Source organism: Pelobates fuscus, chromosome 12 (genome assembly GCF_036172605.1).
Source record: "Pelobates fuscus isolate aPelFus1 chromosome 12, aPelFus1.pri, whole genome shotgun sequence".
Lineage (NCBI taxonomy): Eukaryota > Metazoa > Chordata > Amphibia > Anura > Pelobatidae > Pelobates > Pelobates fuscus.
In genome coordinates, this window is record NC_086328.1 from 3,437,970 (window position 1) to 3,451,604 (window position 13,635).

The 13,635-nt window shown below is 41.7% G+C and overlaps 1 protein-coding gene across 2 annotated transcripts in view; it reads right to left on the reverse strand.

Moving 5' to 3' along the window:
- Positions 1-5,765: 5,765 nt before the first annotated feature.
- Positions 5,766-13,635, reverse strand: part of WDR59 (WD repeat domain 59) — a 60,278-nt gene continuing 52,408 nt past the window's right edge. The window contains exons 19-27 of one of the 2 annotated variants that reach the window (XM_063438085.1): positions 13,364-13,420; positions 11,082-11,209; positions 10,914-10,995; positions 10,487-10,599; positions 10,190-10,328; positions 8,139-8,211; positions 7,616-7,739; positions 7,299-7,441; positions 5,766-6,952 (exon numbers count right to left, since the gene is read on the reverse strand). In XM_063438085.1, the coding sequence (XP_063294155.1) occupies positions 6,717-6,952; positions 7,299-7,441; positions 7,616-7,739; positions 8,139-8,211; positions 10,190-10,328; positions 10,487-10,599; positions 10,914-10,995; positions 11,082-11,209; positions 13,364-13,420 (1,095 nt within the window). In that variant the 3' untranslated portion in view covers positions 5,766-6,716. The remainder of the gene's footprint in view (positions 6,953-7,298; positions 7,442-7,615; positions 7,740-8,138; positions 8,212-10,189; positions 10,329-10,486; positions 10,600-10,913; positions 10,996-11,081; positions 11,210-13,363; positions 13,421-13,635) is intronic. The other variant, XM_063438086.1, reaches the window with a different exon arrangement.

The window sequence follows — 13,635 nt, forward strand, 5'->3', positions numbered from 1 at the left end:
TACACACAGAGTATATTATATACAGGGCACAGCCAATCCTAGTTACACACAGAGTATATTATATACAGGGCACCGCCAATCCTAGTTACACACAGAGTATATTATATACAGGGCACAGCCAATCCTAGTTACACACAGAGTATATTATATACAGGGCACAGCCAATCCTAGTTACACACAGAGTATATTATATACAGGGCACAGCCAATCCTAGTTACACACAGAGTATATTATATACAGGGCACAGCCAATCCTAGTTACACACAGAGTATATTATATACAGGGCACAGCCAATCCTAGTTACACACAGAGTATATTATATACAGGGCACAGCCAATCCTAGTTACACACAGAGTATATTATATACAGGGCACAGCCAATCCTAGTTACACACAGAGTATATTATATACAGGGCACAGCCAATCCTAGTTACACACAGAGTATATTATATACAGGGCACAGCCAATCCTAGTTACACACAGAGTATATTATATACAGGGCACAGCCAATCCTAGTTACACACAGAGTATATTATATACAGGGCACAGCCAATCCTAGTTACACACAGAGTATATTATATACAGGGCACAGCCAATCCTAGTTACACACAGAGTATATTATATACAGGGCACCGCCAATCCTAGTTACACACAGAGTATATTATATACAGGGCACCGCCAATCCTGGCTTCACACAGAGTATATTATATACAGGGCACAGCCAATCCTGGTTACACACAGAGTATATTATATACAGGGTGCAGCCAATCCTAGTTACACACAGAGTATATTATATACAGGGCACCGCCAATCCTAGTTACACACAGAGTATATTATATACAGGGCACAGCCAATCCTAGTTACACACAGAGTATATTATATACAGGGCACCGCCAATCCTGGTTACACACAGAGTATATTATATACAGGGCACAGCCAATCCTAGTTACACACAGAGTATATTATATACAGGGCACCGCCAATCCTGGCTACACACAGAGTATATTATATACAGGGCACCGCCAATCCTAGTTACACACAGTGTATATTATATACAGGGCACAGCCAATCCTAGTTACACACAGAGTATATTATATACAGGGCACAGCCAATCCTAGTTACACACAGAGTATATTATATACAGGGCACAGCCAATCCTAGTTACACACAGAGTATATTATATACAGGGCACAGCCAATCCTAGTTACACACAGAGTATATTATATACAGGGCACCGCCAATCCTAGTTACACACAGAGTATATTATATACAGGGCACAGCCAATCCTGGCTACACACAGAGTATATTATATACAGGGCACAGCCAATCCTGGCTACACACAGAGTATATTATATACAGGGCACAGCCAATCCTAGTTACACACAGAGTATATTATATACAGGGCACAGCCAATCCTGGCTACACACAGAGTATATTATATACAGGGCACCGCCAATCCTGGCTACACACAGAGTATATTATATACAGGGCACAGCCAATCCTGGCTACACACAGAGTATATTATATACAGGGCACAGCCAATCCTAGTTACACACAGAGTATATTATATACAGGGCACAGCCAATCCTGGCTACACACAGAGTATATTATATACAGGGCACCGCCAATCCTGGCTACACACAGAGTATATTATATACAGGGCACAGCCAATCCTGGCTACACACAGAGTATATTATATACAGGGCACAGCCAATCCTAGTTACACACAGAGTATATTATATACAGGGCACAGCCAAACCTGGCTACATACAGAGCATATTATATACAGGGCGCAGCCAAACCTGGCTACATACAGAGCATATTATATACAGGGCGCAGCCAAACCTGGCTACACACAGAGTATATTATATACAGGGCACAGCCAATCCTAGTTACACACAGTGTATATTATATACAGGGCACAGCCAATCCTAGTTACACACAGAGTATATTATATACAGGGCACAGCCAATCCTAGTTACACACAGAGTATATTATATACAGGGCACAGCCAATCCTAGTTACACACAGTGTATATTATATACAGGGCACAGCCAATCCTGGTTACACACAGAGTATATTATATACAGGGCACAGCCAATCCTAGTTACACACAGAGTATATTATATACAGGGTGCAGCCAATCCTAGTTACACACAGATTATATTATATACAGGGCACAGCCAATCCTAGTTACACACAGATTATATTATATACAGGGCACAGCCAATCCTAGTTACACACAGATTATATTATATACAGGGCACAGCCAATCCTAGTTACACACAGAGTATATTATATACAGGGCACCGCCAATCCTGGCTACACACAGAGTATATTATATACAGGGCACAGCCAATCCTAGTTACACACAGAGTATATTATATACAGGGCACAGCCAATCCTGGCTACTCACAGAGTATATTATATACAGGGCACCGCCAATCCTGGCTACACACAGAGTATATTATATACAGGGCACCGCCAATCCTGGCTACACACAGTGTATATTATATACAGGGCACAGCCAATCCTGGCTACACACAGAGTATATTATATACAGGGCACCGCCAATCCTGGCTACATACAGAGCATATTATATACAGGGCACCGCCAATCCTGGCTACATACAGAGCATATTATATACAGGGCGCAGCCAATCCTAGTTACACACAGAGTATATTATATACAGGGCACAGCCAATCCTAGTTACACACAGAGTATATTATATACAGGGTGCAGCCAATCCTAGTTACACACAGAGTATATTATATACAGGGCACAGCCAATCCTGGTTACACACAGAGTATATTATATACAGGGCACAGACAATCCTAGTTACACACAGAGTATATTATATACAGGGTGCAGCCAATCCTGGCTACATACAGAGTATATTATATACAGGGCGCAGACAATCCTGGTTACACACAGAGTATATTATATACAGGGCACAGACAATCCTAGTTACACACAGAGTATATTATATACAGGGTGCAGCCAATCCTGGCTACATACAGAGTATATTATATACAGGGTGCAGCTAATCCTAGTTACACACAGAGTATATTATATACAGGGCGCAGCCAATCCTAGTTACACACAGAGTATATTATATACAGGGTGCAGCCAATCCTAGTTACACACAGAGTATATTATATACAGGGTGCAGCCAATCCTAGTTACACACAGAGTATATTATATACAGGGCGCAGCCAAACCTGGCTACATACAGAGTACATTATATACAGGGCGCAGCCAATCCTGGTTAAACACAGAGTATATTATATACAGGGCACAGCCAATCCTGGCTACATACAGAGTACATTATATACAGGGCGCAGCCAAACCTGGCTACATACAGAGTACATTATAAACAGGGCGCAGCCAAACCTGGCTACATACAGAGTACATTATATACAGGGCGCAGCCAAACCTGGCTACACACAGAGTATATTATATACAGGGCACAGCCAATCCTAGTTACACACAGTGTATATTATATACAGGGCACAGACAATCCTGGTTACACACAGAGTATATTATATACAGGGCACAGACAATCCTGGTTACACAGAGTATCTTATATAGAGGGCACAGCCAATCCTGGTTACACACAGAGTATATTATATACAGGGTGCAGTCAATCCTAGTTACACACAGAGTATATTATATACAGGGCACAGCCAATCCTAGTTACACACAGTGTATATTATATACAGGGCACAGCCAATCCTGGTTACACACAGAGTATATTATATACAGGGCACAGCCAATCCTAGTTACACACAGAGCATATTATATACAGGGCACAGCCAATCCTAGTTACACACAGAGCATATTATATACAGGGCACAGCCAATCCTAGTTACACACAGAGCATATTATATACAGGGCGCAGCCAATCCTAGTTACACACAGTGTATATTATATACAGGGCGCAGCCAATCCTAGTTACACACAGAGTATATTATATACAGGGCACAGCCAATCCTAGTTACACACAGAGTATATTATATACAGGGCACAGCCAATCCTAGTTACACACAGAGTATATTATATACAGGGCGCAGCCAATCCTAGTTACACACAGAGTATATTATATACAGGGCGCAGCCAATCCTAGTTACACACAGAGTATATTATATACAGGGCGCAGTCAATCCTAGTTACACACAGTGTATATTATATACAGGGCAGGCGGTGGGGTTGCCAGTCTATGCTGTGGCTCTGGATGTCTCGTTAGATAGTACATAACATCCGTTTGTTTTTCTTTAGGGCTGCTGCAGTGAGAGGAGCATCGGATTCGAGCCAGGGGAGGCTCTGTGTATCCTGTCTGCAATATCGAAACCAACAAGCAGGATGACAGTCCTTTTACTGGCATTTATGAAGCACCAACATTCAGGCGAGTTGGGGCACTAACTGCATTGTCCAGTGGGAGCAAACAGTGTCTGCATCTGTGATTTCAGCGCCCATTGAAAACCGGGCATTTCTGTGCACGTATATGGAGTGAACGAGATTTCTCCTTTATCAATCCTGCCGCAGCAGTGTTCTGCATAATCACTTCTATCATAGCATCACATCTGCAACTCGACGCTATGATGTCATTGTTTTGTATGGCTTCCCTTGTGCAGCTAATGATTATCCAGAGTGTGAAGTAACGATGTATGAGGAGAATGGTGCCCATAAAACCAGAGCAGGATTAACAATAAGGTGGCCATTCGCCATCCCTAAACATAAAACCAGCCTGGGGCCCTGTGGGATCTTAACCCTCTTGCAAACTTTTTCTTTGAAGTATACACAAAAATCAGACTTTTTCTCCAGCTAAATTTCCTCCTTCAAAATATAAACTGTATTTGTGTACAAGAAATATACTACCTACATCGCAAAACAGAAAGTTTAATAACGGCAAATCACAATGTATTCAAGTACTTTTTTCCCCCCTTGTAAATCCCACAAATTTTACAGCTTTATTACTGTAATTCGTTTACTTTTATAAAATATCAACATGGGAGATAAAATGATATAATGATATATTAGAAAAATGTGTGTAAATTTGTAAAATCTTCATAAAATGCCAATCCGGGAGAGGCGACTTGTGCTGATCTTTAACAGTTTAAAAAAGATACACGGTCGATTAAAAACACAATCAGATAAAAATAATAATCGAAAACACCCAGCATTGTCACGGATTCCTTCCTGGAAGCTGCGCACACACCACGTAGGTGTCAAACATTTTATTAACCAGTAAATTTCTATCCCAAGGTGAGAGTTTAGATTTTACATTCTGTGATCGAGAGAGGGACAGTACTTAGTCCAAGCCATTCTGTGGCAAATCAGTCCATGCGATTCACAAATAGATTCAATGCTGCTGTGATGCCTGGAAAAAGCTCCAAACAAATTGCAACTAAACGGTGGCCAAATGGCAAGGCAAAAATCAGGGTTTGGGTAGGATTTGTGGTTGCATGATTATTTATTGAATTGTGGATTTCAGAAATTCTCAAATAAATGAGGTTTACATCAATTTCATTTTTTTCCCTAAATCTAGCTAACAAACTTTAGTGAAAATGTCCGTTAGGGTTGGAAGGAGCAGACTCTCTGGTTTCTATCAGGGCAATTTGAGAAATGAATTTTAAGAGACAGTTTCTAACAGCTAACCAGATGACAGCTGGATGTCAGTGCAATTTAAGTAAAAAAATAATCAGATGCCAGAACGGGTACACAGCGGAGACTCTTTCTATATATATTTACACAGCATGACAGAGCAATATTTTTATTCACTTTATTTATTTTTACATCAACTCTGCAGTTAAATAGACAATTGTAATCATTCATCTTTTATATCTTATCGACGTTGTAGAACATGTTTCTCGGTAACTTACGAGTACGAGTGATTATTGTGTAAACAGAACAAAGATTAAACCCCCATCAAAAATACCAGACCAAGGGCGTCACAGACAGCGAACAGTTAATATGTTAACCAAACTGCTTCTGTCTGACTATTTTAGGGAATGAACCTTCATAGTGAAGCAGGTAATAGGTGAGGGAAGGGCAGTGAGGAATGGAATGAGGTAGCCATTAAAAAAATGAATTTATGTTAAATATTAACTACAGATCCTCAATCTGTGCATACAGGAGTAAATGAGCGTGAAATATGGACCACATTAGTGTCGGAGTATAACCAGAGGACTTCTTATGGCGAAGCGGATTAGCGTTGGTTTGTTTTGGGTACAATATATTCTCATGGGATGTTAAGTGGATTACAATAGCCACAGCTCAGTGTGGCAGGGTCTGAGTGAGAACACACCGTGTATCCTATAGGTGGTTAATGGAGGGGATCAGAATATATTGTGATCTCACCTCCTCCCAATAACCAACGCCAAGCACTCACAGCTTCTGGGACTCAAAACATCACTCTTACCCATCTGTGTAAAAATACCATGTTAAAATTCCCATTCCCACAAAACACCTTCCAAGGCACCAACAAAAGAATGTTCCTTCAGCAAAGCATCTTTCTAAGATGAACATGTGTGTACGAGATGTTCCGCCCACAGCAACACGCAGGAATAATCCGACTTTGTACACCATTATTTCCATATGGATTCTTTGTCAGCCAGGTTATAGCTGCCAGTAACAAAGATGGCCAGCTCCCTCCTTTCCCGACCATTATATCCACATACGCATGCAGCAGGAGGCCGAGCTTCCCTACTATACTCATCAGAAGGTGCTCTCGAGGAGGCAATGGCATCCACATCCAGTAGGACACACCTCTTGTGTGCTGAACCACTCCAGCATGTGTGATGTGTGCCCACCGTGTCCACAACTCAAGCAGAAATTGGAGGACCCCCGGACAGCAACGTGGCAGATGGCACACTGGAAGGTGAAGCCCTTACAGATGGCGCACTGTGTTCCTCGCACCTCACTCCGGCAGTGACTGCAGTAAACACCGAACTCTGGATGAGGAGAAATCAAAACCTCATCAGCAGATTCATATAGATCATTCTGGCGAATAGGATTGCCGTTATACTGATTACCGTTATACTAGGTGATTACCTTTATATTAGGTGATAACCGTTATACTAACAGACACAGTCCATTCATAGAATACGCTATGCGGCTCTCACCCATCATGAGGTAAACACAGTTCATTCTAATTTTTATTCTAACTCATATTTACAAATCCTGTGCTGTCTTTAACCACCATCATTCCATGTAACTCTCCCACCCTCAGCTTATAGCCAGTAATAGGCTTCAGGTGTCATCTCCCCAAACCAAGCCGCACCGTGTGCCTTTACTTACCTATTCCCCGATGGGGTTCAGGGGGGCAGGAGACAAATTTGAGCACCTCTGCTCGCTTCTCCTGCAGTCCCCAGCGATATAAGATCTCTCCATAACATTTCTTAAAGTCATCAAACTGCTGTGCATTCGCAGGGTCCAGTAACCTGTGAGAGAAGACAATGTCACTCAGAGTCCAACACTAAGACAGGCATTACTTGACAAGGACCACACTGTAATAATAGAGTTTGTGCAGGTGGCTATTTTAATTCAGCAACCTTTCCCTACACTCGGGTTATAAACCTTTCCTGCCAGAGCTGCACGCTAAGCTAGTCATTCACCTTTTATTCTTATCATGCTGATCTCGCTCTCGTTCTCGGGGATCCACGTAACTTATATTACCATATCGATATTCATCTGGGGATGCATCACTCCATGGAGCCACATGTTCTCCATCTTGCCCTCCTGTGAAGAAACAGTACACATTTCACATACAAAACAGACATGCGTATTGTGACAGAGCAAAGGATGGAATCATCATGGGAAATGGTGACAAGCATCCTCTGTTGGAAATGGACAATGCCACAAACAGGAATGCCATGCTCTCAGTCTGTCTGTCTTCTATATCAGGTATGGCCACATGGTAGATCCCACAGGGTTGTAAAACTACAAACCCATGATGCTTTGCAAGCCTTATAGCTGAGACATCAACATGGGAGCTGTAATTTTGCAACAGATGGAGATCTACCATTTGGCCACTGCTAATTTAGAGGGACCTTTCCACAATAAGTCATTTTGTTGCAGCAGAGAGAAGCAGTAGAGTAGATATTGGATTCTTCTGTAATCTGACTGTCGGTCTCTTACCAATGTTCCAGCCACTGTTGCTGTACCCAGGGTCTGACATACTGGAACCAGAACCAGAGGAAGTGAAACTGGGCTGAAAGAAGGAAACACAAGACCCATTACAAGGAGAATGGCGATTCTTAGCCATAGATCATGAAATATGACAGTATTGACCCACAGGTAACTGCATTCGTAAAACAGTCCTAAGCTTTCAAAAGGTGTCTCTATTATAGGGATCGACCGATTATCGGTTTTACCGATATAATCGGCCGATATTCGGTATTTTCGGCAATATCGGTATCAGCCAATAGGGATACCGATATTGCCGATAATACCTCCCAGGACCGCCAGGCTCATTACAAGCCCGGCGGTCCTGGGGGGGGGCGGGCAGCAAGCGTTTACTCACCTCCCAGCAGCTCCTCCAGCTCCCCAGTGTAAATCTCGCGAGACCCGCGGCCAGCTCTGACGGCCGCGGGTCTCGCGAGATTTACACTGGGGAGCTGGAGGAGCTGCTGGGAGGTGAGTAAACGCTTGCTGCCCACCCCACCTCCCCCCTCCCCTCCCCTCCCCCAGCTAAGCCAATGCCACTGGACCACCAGGGATTAACACATCCCCCCTCCCTGGCAAGGCAACAAGCAGGGAGGGGGGACAACAAAAAATAAATAATAATTAAATATATATAAAAAAAAAATGTAGTATAAAAATAAAAAAATGTTTTTTAATAAAAAATGCCCCCTCACACATACACTATTATTATACACATACACTACACAAACACACTGTGTATATAATTCAGTGTGTTTGTATAGTGTGTGTGTATATATAATGCAGTGTGTTTGTGTAGTGTGTGTATATATAATGCAGTGTGTTTGTGTAGTGTGTGTATATATAATGCAGTGTGTTTGTGTAGTGTGTGTATATATAATGCAGTGTGTTTGTATAGTGTGTATATATAATGCAGTGTGTTTGTGTAGTGTGTGTATATATAATGCAGTGTGTTTGTGTAGTGTGTGTATATATAATGCAGTGTGTTTGTATAGTGTGTGTGTGTGTATATAATGCAGTGTGTGTGTATATATAATGCAGTGTGTTTGTATAGTGTGTGTATATAATGCACACTTCACAAACACACTGTATTATATACACACACATACTGCATTATATACACACACACACACACACTATACAAACACACACTGCATTATATACACACACCCTATACAAACACACTGCATTATATACACACACACTATACAAACACACGGCATTATATACACACACTATACAAACACACTGCATTATATACACATTACACAAACACACTGCATTATATAAACATTACACAAACACTGCATTATATACACAGTGTGTTTGTGTAGTGTGTTTATATAATTCAGTTTATACAGTGTGTTTGTGTAGTGTGTTTATATAATGCACACTACACACACACTCTGCATTATATACACACACTATACAAACACACACACTCTGCATTATATAAACACTACATTCACTATACACACACAACACAAATACACACACTCTGCATTCCTTATATGCACATACTACACAAACACACACACTTTGCTTTTAGTATATACAGCATTCACTCTACACACACTGCATTCACTTTACGCACACTACACAAACACGCTGCTTTCATTATATACACACTAGACAAATACACACTGCATCCACTACACAAACACACACTGCATCCACACCACTCACACTACACAAACACACACTGCATCCACTACACACACACACACACTGCATCCACTACACACACACACTGCATCCACTACACGTGGCATGTATATTTTGTGCATTTACCTTTAGAAATAGTTTTTTTTTTCCCAAAATGGTAAATGTACAGAATATCGGCAAATTATATCGGCTATCGGCCTGAAAGTTCACAGAATATCGGTATCGGTATCGGCTCTAAAAAATCAATATCGGTCGATCCCTACTCTATTACGCCAACTGCTATCCTCAAGCTAAATATAAAAGTATATAATGAATCTATTGGTGCTAGAAATGGTGTACTGTAAGATATTGGTAAGTCTTACATAGCGGCTGTGTGCAGAACGAGTTGGAAACGGGGGGCATGTTGCTGAGGTACCTCCTTGTAGGTGTGCTTGGGCATCAAACACACTGCACAGCATGGCCAGAGTCTGCACGTCATGTAAGTGGCAGTAATGAGTCAGCCTGAGAAGGAAGAAAGACACATGGTCAGTAACGTTGCAAATAACGTGTATCACATTTACAAGTAGGTATGAAAAAAAAAAAAGTATATTTTAAAAAACTAAACGTGAACCGTTTATAACATCAAAAGCGGAGTGTAAAAGAAAAACGAGTATACATACAGAGACTCCAGCAGCTGTCGGCCAAACGGGTGATATGCCCATGGGGTCTCCATATCAGGATCAGATTTGGGGTTAAGGCACACATCATTAGCAGCAGCCGCCAGGGCCCAAACCTGACAAAAGGGAGACATGAGGAAAGCAAAATGGAATAGGCCATTGATGGATCTTCATGGCTAAGCAGCAGCAGCTAAGTACTAGGGGAAAATGACCCAGCTACTTCAATTTAGAGTCCAAACCTGGAAGTTTCAGCAGTCTAATACCTGCCCAGCACTGCAAATGATGTGCAAGGAGGTTTGTAGGTGTTTAGTGCCTCACAAGGTGGGAAGGATCTAGCAAACACTAATTACACCCCTTGCTGACCATATTAAGAAAGATATATGTATTGTCCACATATAGAATATTGCATGAGACTGTATCAAGCTGTAACCTGCACAAGGTCTCGGCGACCAACACTCAGAGCAGATGCGGCATTCTTCTGGCACACTTCCTGGAGGTCGCCACGGTTTAATCTGTGTAGGAAAGAGGAAAATCAGCATTAAATCGGACTTGCAACATGTTGGGAAGAAAAGTAAACATCATCAGAGTTAAGTCTTACATGTACATCTCTCCCAAGGCCTTGTGCACAGTCAGCAAGCACGAGATATCCTGAATAATCACTTTCCCAGCTGCTTTGATGGGACGGGAGCTTGAGTCACTGGGCTTAGATTTCCACCGTCGAGATTTCTGAGGGCAAAGAACAGCAAGGGACTCAGCATGGACAACATACTGGAGCACACTATATCAAATATATATATTTATACACACATAGTTCATTAAGCAATGTAATAAACCGGGACTGGAAGGTCATGATTGTCATCGACTACACTTTGTCTAATGGCAGCTTCTGATCTGTGTACCACTCACTCCAATCCCTGTAGATAGTGCCTGGAGTGTCATTATGTCATTTTTAAGCACTAGTTCTCACTAATCAGAAGAGGTAGAGTGTAGTGCACCCACTATCTCCAAACTGCACCTGATTTATCCAAAATCCCTCTAGAAGATCAGTTCGCTGGACGTGTAGAAAATGCTCTCCACGTTCACAAAAACTAAAAATTTCAGATGATAACTCCCTGTTTAAAATCCAACATGTTACACCCTTAACCAATCCAGACGCTTGAGAGCCAAGCATGCGGAGCCAGGGGGTTAATAAATGATATTTGTTTAAATAAACATTTCTAACACAGTCTCCCGCAATGCTCTTTTTTGGATTCTAGCATTTTGCTTTTGCAGTAAGCGAGGAGATAAGTGGGAATATCTTGTTCAGTTGGCCTTTTCATATCTTCCTCAGTCTGTGTAGTTATCGTTTAAGTTGTCAGCCAATCAGAGTAAAGAATCACAGCACGCCCTTAAAATACACATTTTGACTTTGCTTTTTTCTAAGTTTATTACATTTAATGAAACTTCAAGATAGTGTAAAAAAAAGTTATTTTTGTATTTATTTTTTTACTTTTTATCTGGCTGAGCGGCCATATTGGGTCAGATTCTGGTTATAGATGTTTGAGAATATGTCACTTTTGATCTGGCTGAGCGGCCATATTGGGTCAGACTCTCCTGTTATCTGACCAACGGCCACTCCACCTAACTTGCTGCTGCTGCAGGTTCACACAGATCAATCACAGCCGCAGCAAGTTAGGTTGAGCAGCAGTTGGTCAGATAACAGGAGAGTCTGACCCAATATGGCCGCTTAGCCAGATAAAAAGTGAAATATTCTCAAAAAACAAACAACATAAATCATAATAAAAAGTTTCATAAAAAATGTAATAACCTTTTAAAAATACGAATTGCAAATTTGATCACAGCTGCCCGTTAGCTTGCTGCTGGAAACATTTTGTTATTTCTGTATTTTACAAGAAAGGAATTGCTGGGTAAAGTAAGTAAAATCTAAGAGATTTTAAAGAATTATCTGTGTGAACACAGACAATACAGTGACATTCCCAGGTCATGCTCCTCATGGGAGGAGCCTCTATGGAATCGGTCTTTCATTGCACTTACCTCTACAGTGATGGCCAGAAGCTCTTTGTGACTCTCGAAAGAACTCAATACACCAGTCACATACAAATTAATGTCCCCTTGTCACCAATTACACACAGTGCCCATTATTGACCTGAACCGATTATCCCTACCATGGCAACAAATTACAGTGTAGCTCCCAGTGTACACCATTTACATGGACAGAGAGGAGGCTGCAGACAGCGAACCTCACAGAAAAGTGTGCACCAGAGTGGGGATAGGAGGAACATAAAAATAATAAGGGGGCGAGGGGAGGGGACAGTACCTCAAAGGAGTAAAGAAAGAGCGAGAGGGAGAAGCATAGGGTGAATGAACCCTTGGGGGCAGGAGAGAGCAACAAACAGCTCACCAATCCAAAATAGACAAGCAGCAGAATGGGAATAGAAATCACAAGCAGCACATTCCCGACATCAACAAACTGTGGGGAACGAGGAAATGCAAAGCGTCCCAAGAATAAAAAGTCTGATGTCTCTAGAGAGGGGCGAGTGAGTTCAACACGCTCCTGGGGGGCGGGATCGGATATATTGCTTTGTCTCCCAGCTACATAAATGATAAAATAATAATAATACGGTCTTCCAGGCAACACATGTGGATCTCACACACCTCGTGTTAAGCAATCAGAAGAGTTTACAATCTCTCAAAACTTGTATAAACGCCCATGTCTACCTTGAAGCAGGGATAAACATGGTTTGGATCACAAGCTCTTATTATTTGCATCCAGCAAGTATGACGGAAGGGGGAGGGAGAGAGACTGAGAATTTTATTCTTGGGATCTCCAATAAGAGGTGTGCAGGAAGTGATGATGTTATTTAGCAGAGGGCACAGTACCGGGAAGTCGTTAATCACTTGAATGGACCAGCGCCGGCGGGCAGACAGGGGGGGCGTCTGCATGTCAGAAGAGGAGGAGAGGAAGAAGCATGAACAGGAGACAGAGGAAGAGAGGACATAGAGAAGAAGTGAAAAAAAATCATCAAAAAAAAATTGCTAGAAATAGTCTGACTTGTCAAAAAATCTTATTGATTTAACCACTTCTAGTAACCAGATATTGGACTTATTGACAAATACTAGCTAGCAACTATTTTATAGGCTTGGTGCATGGT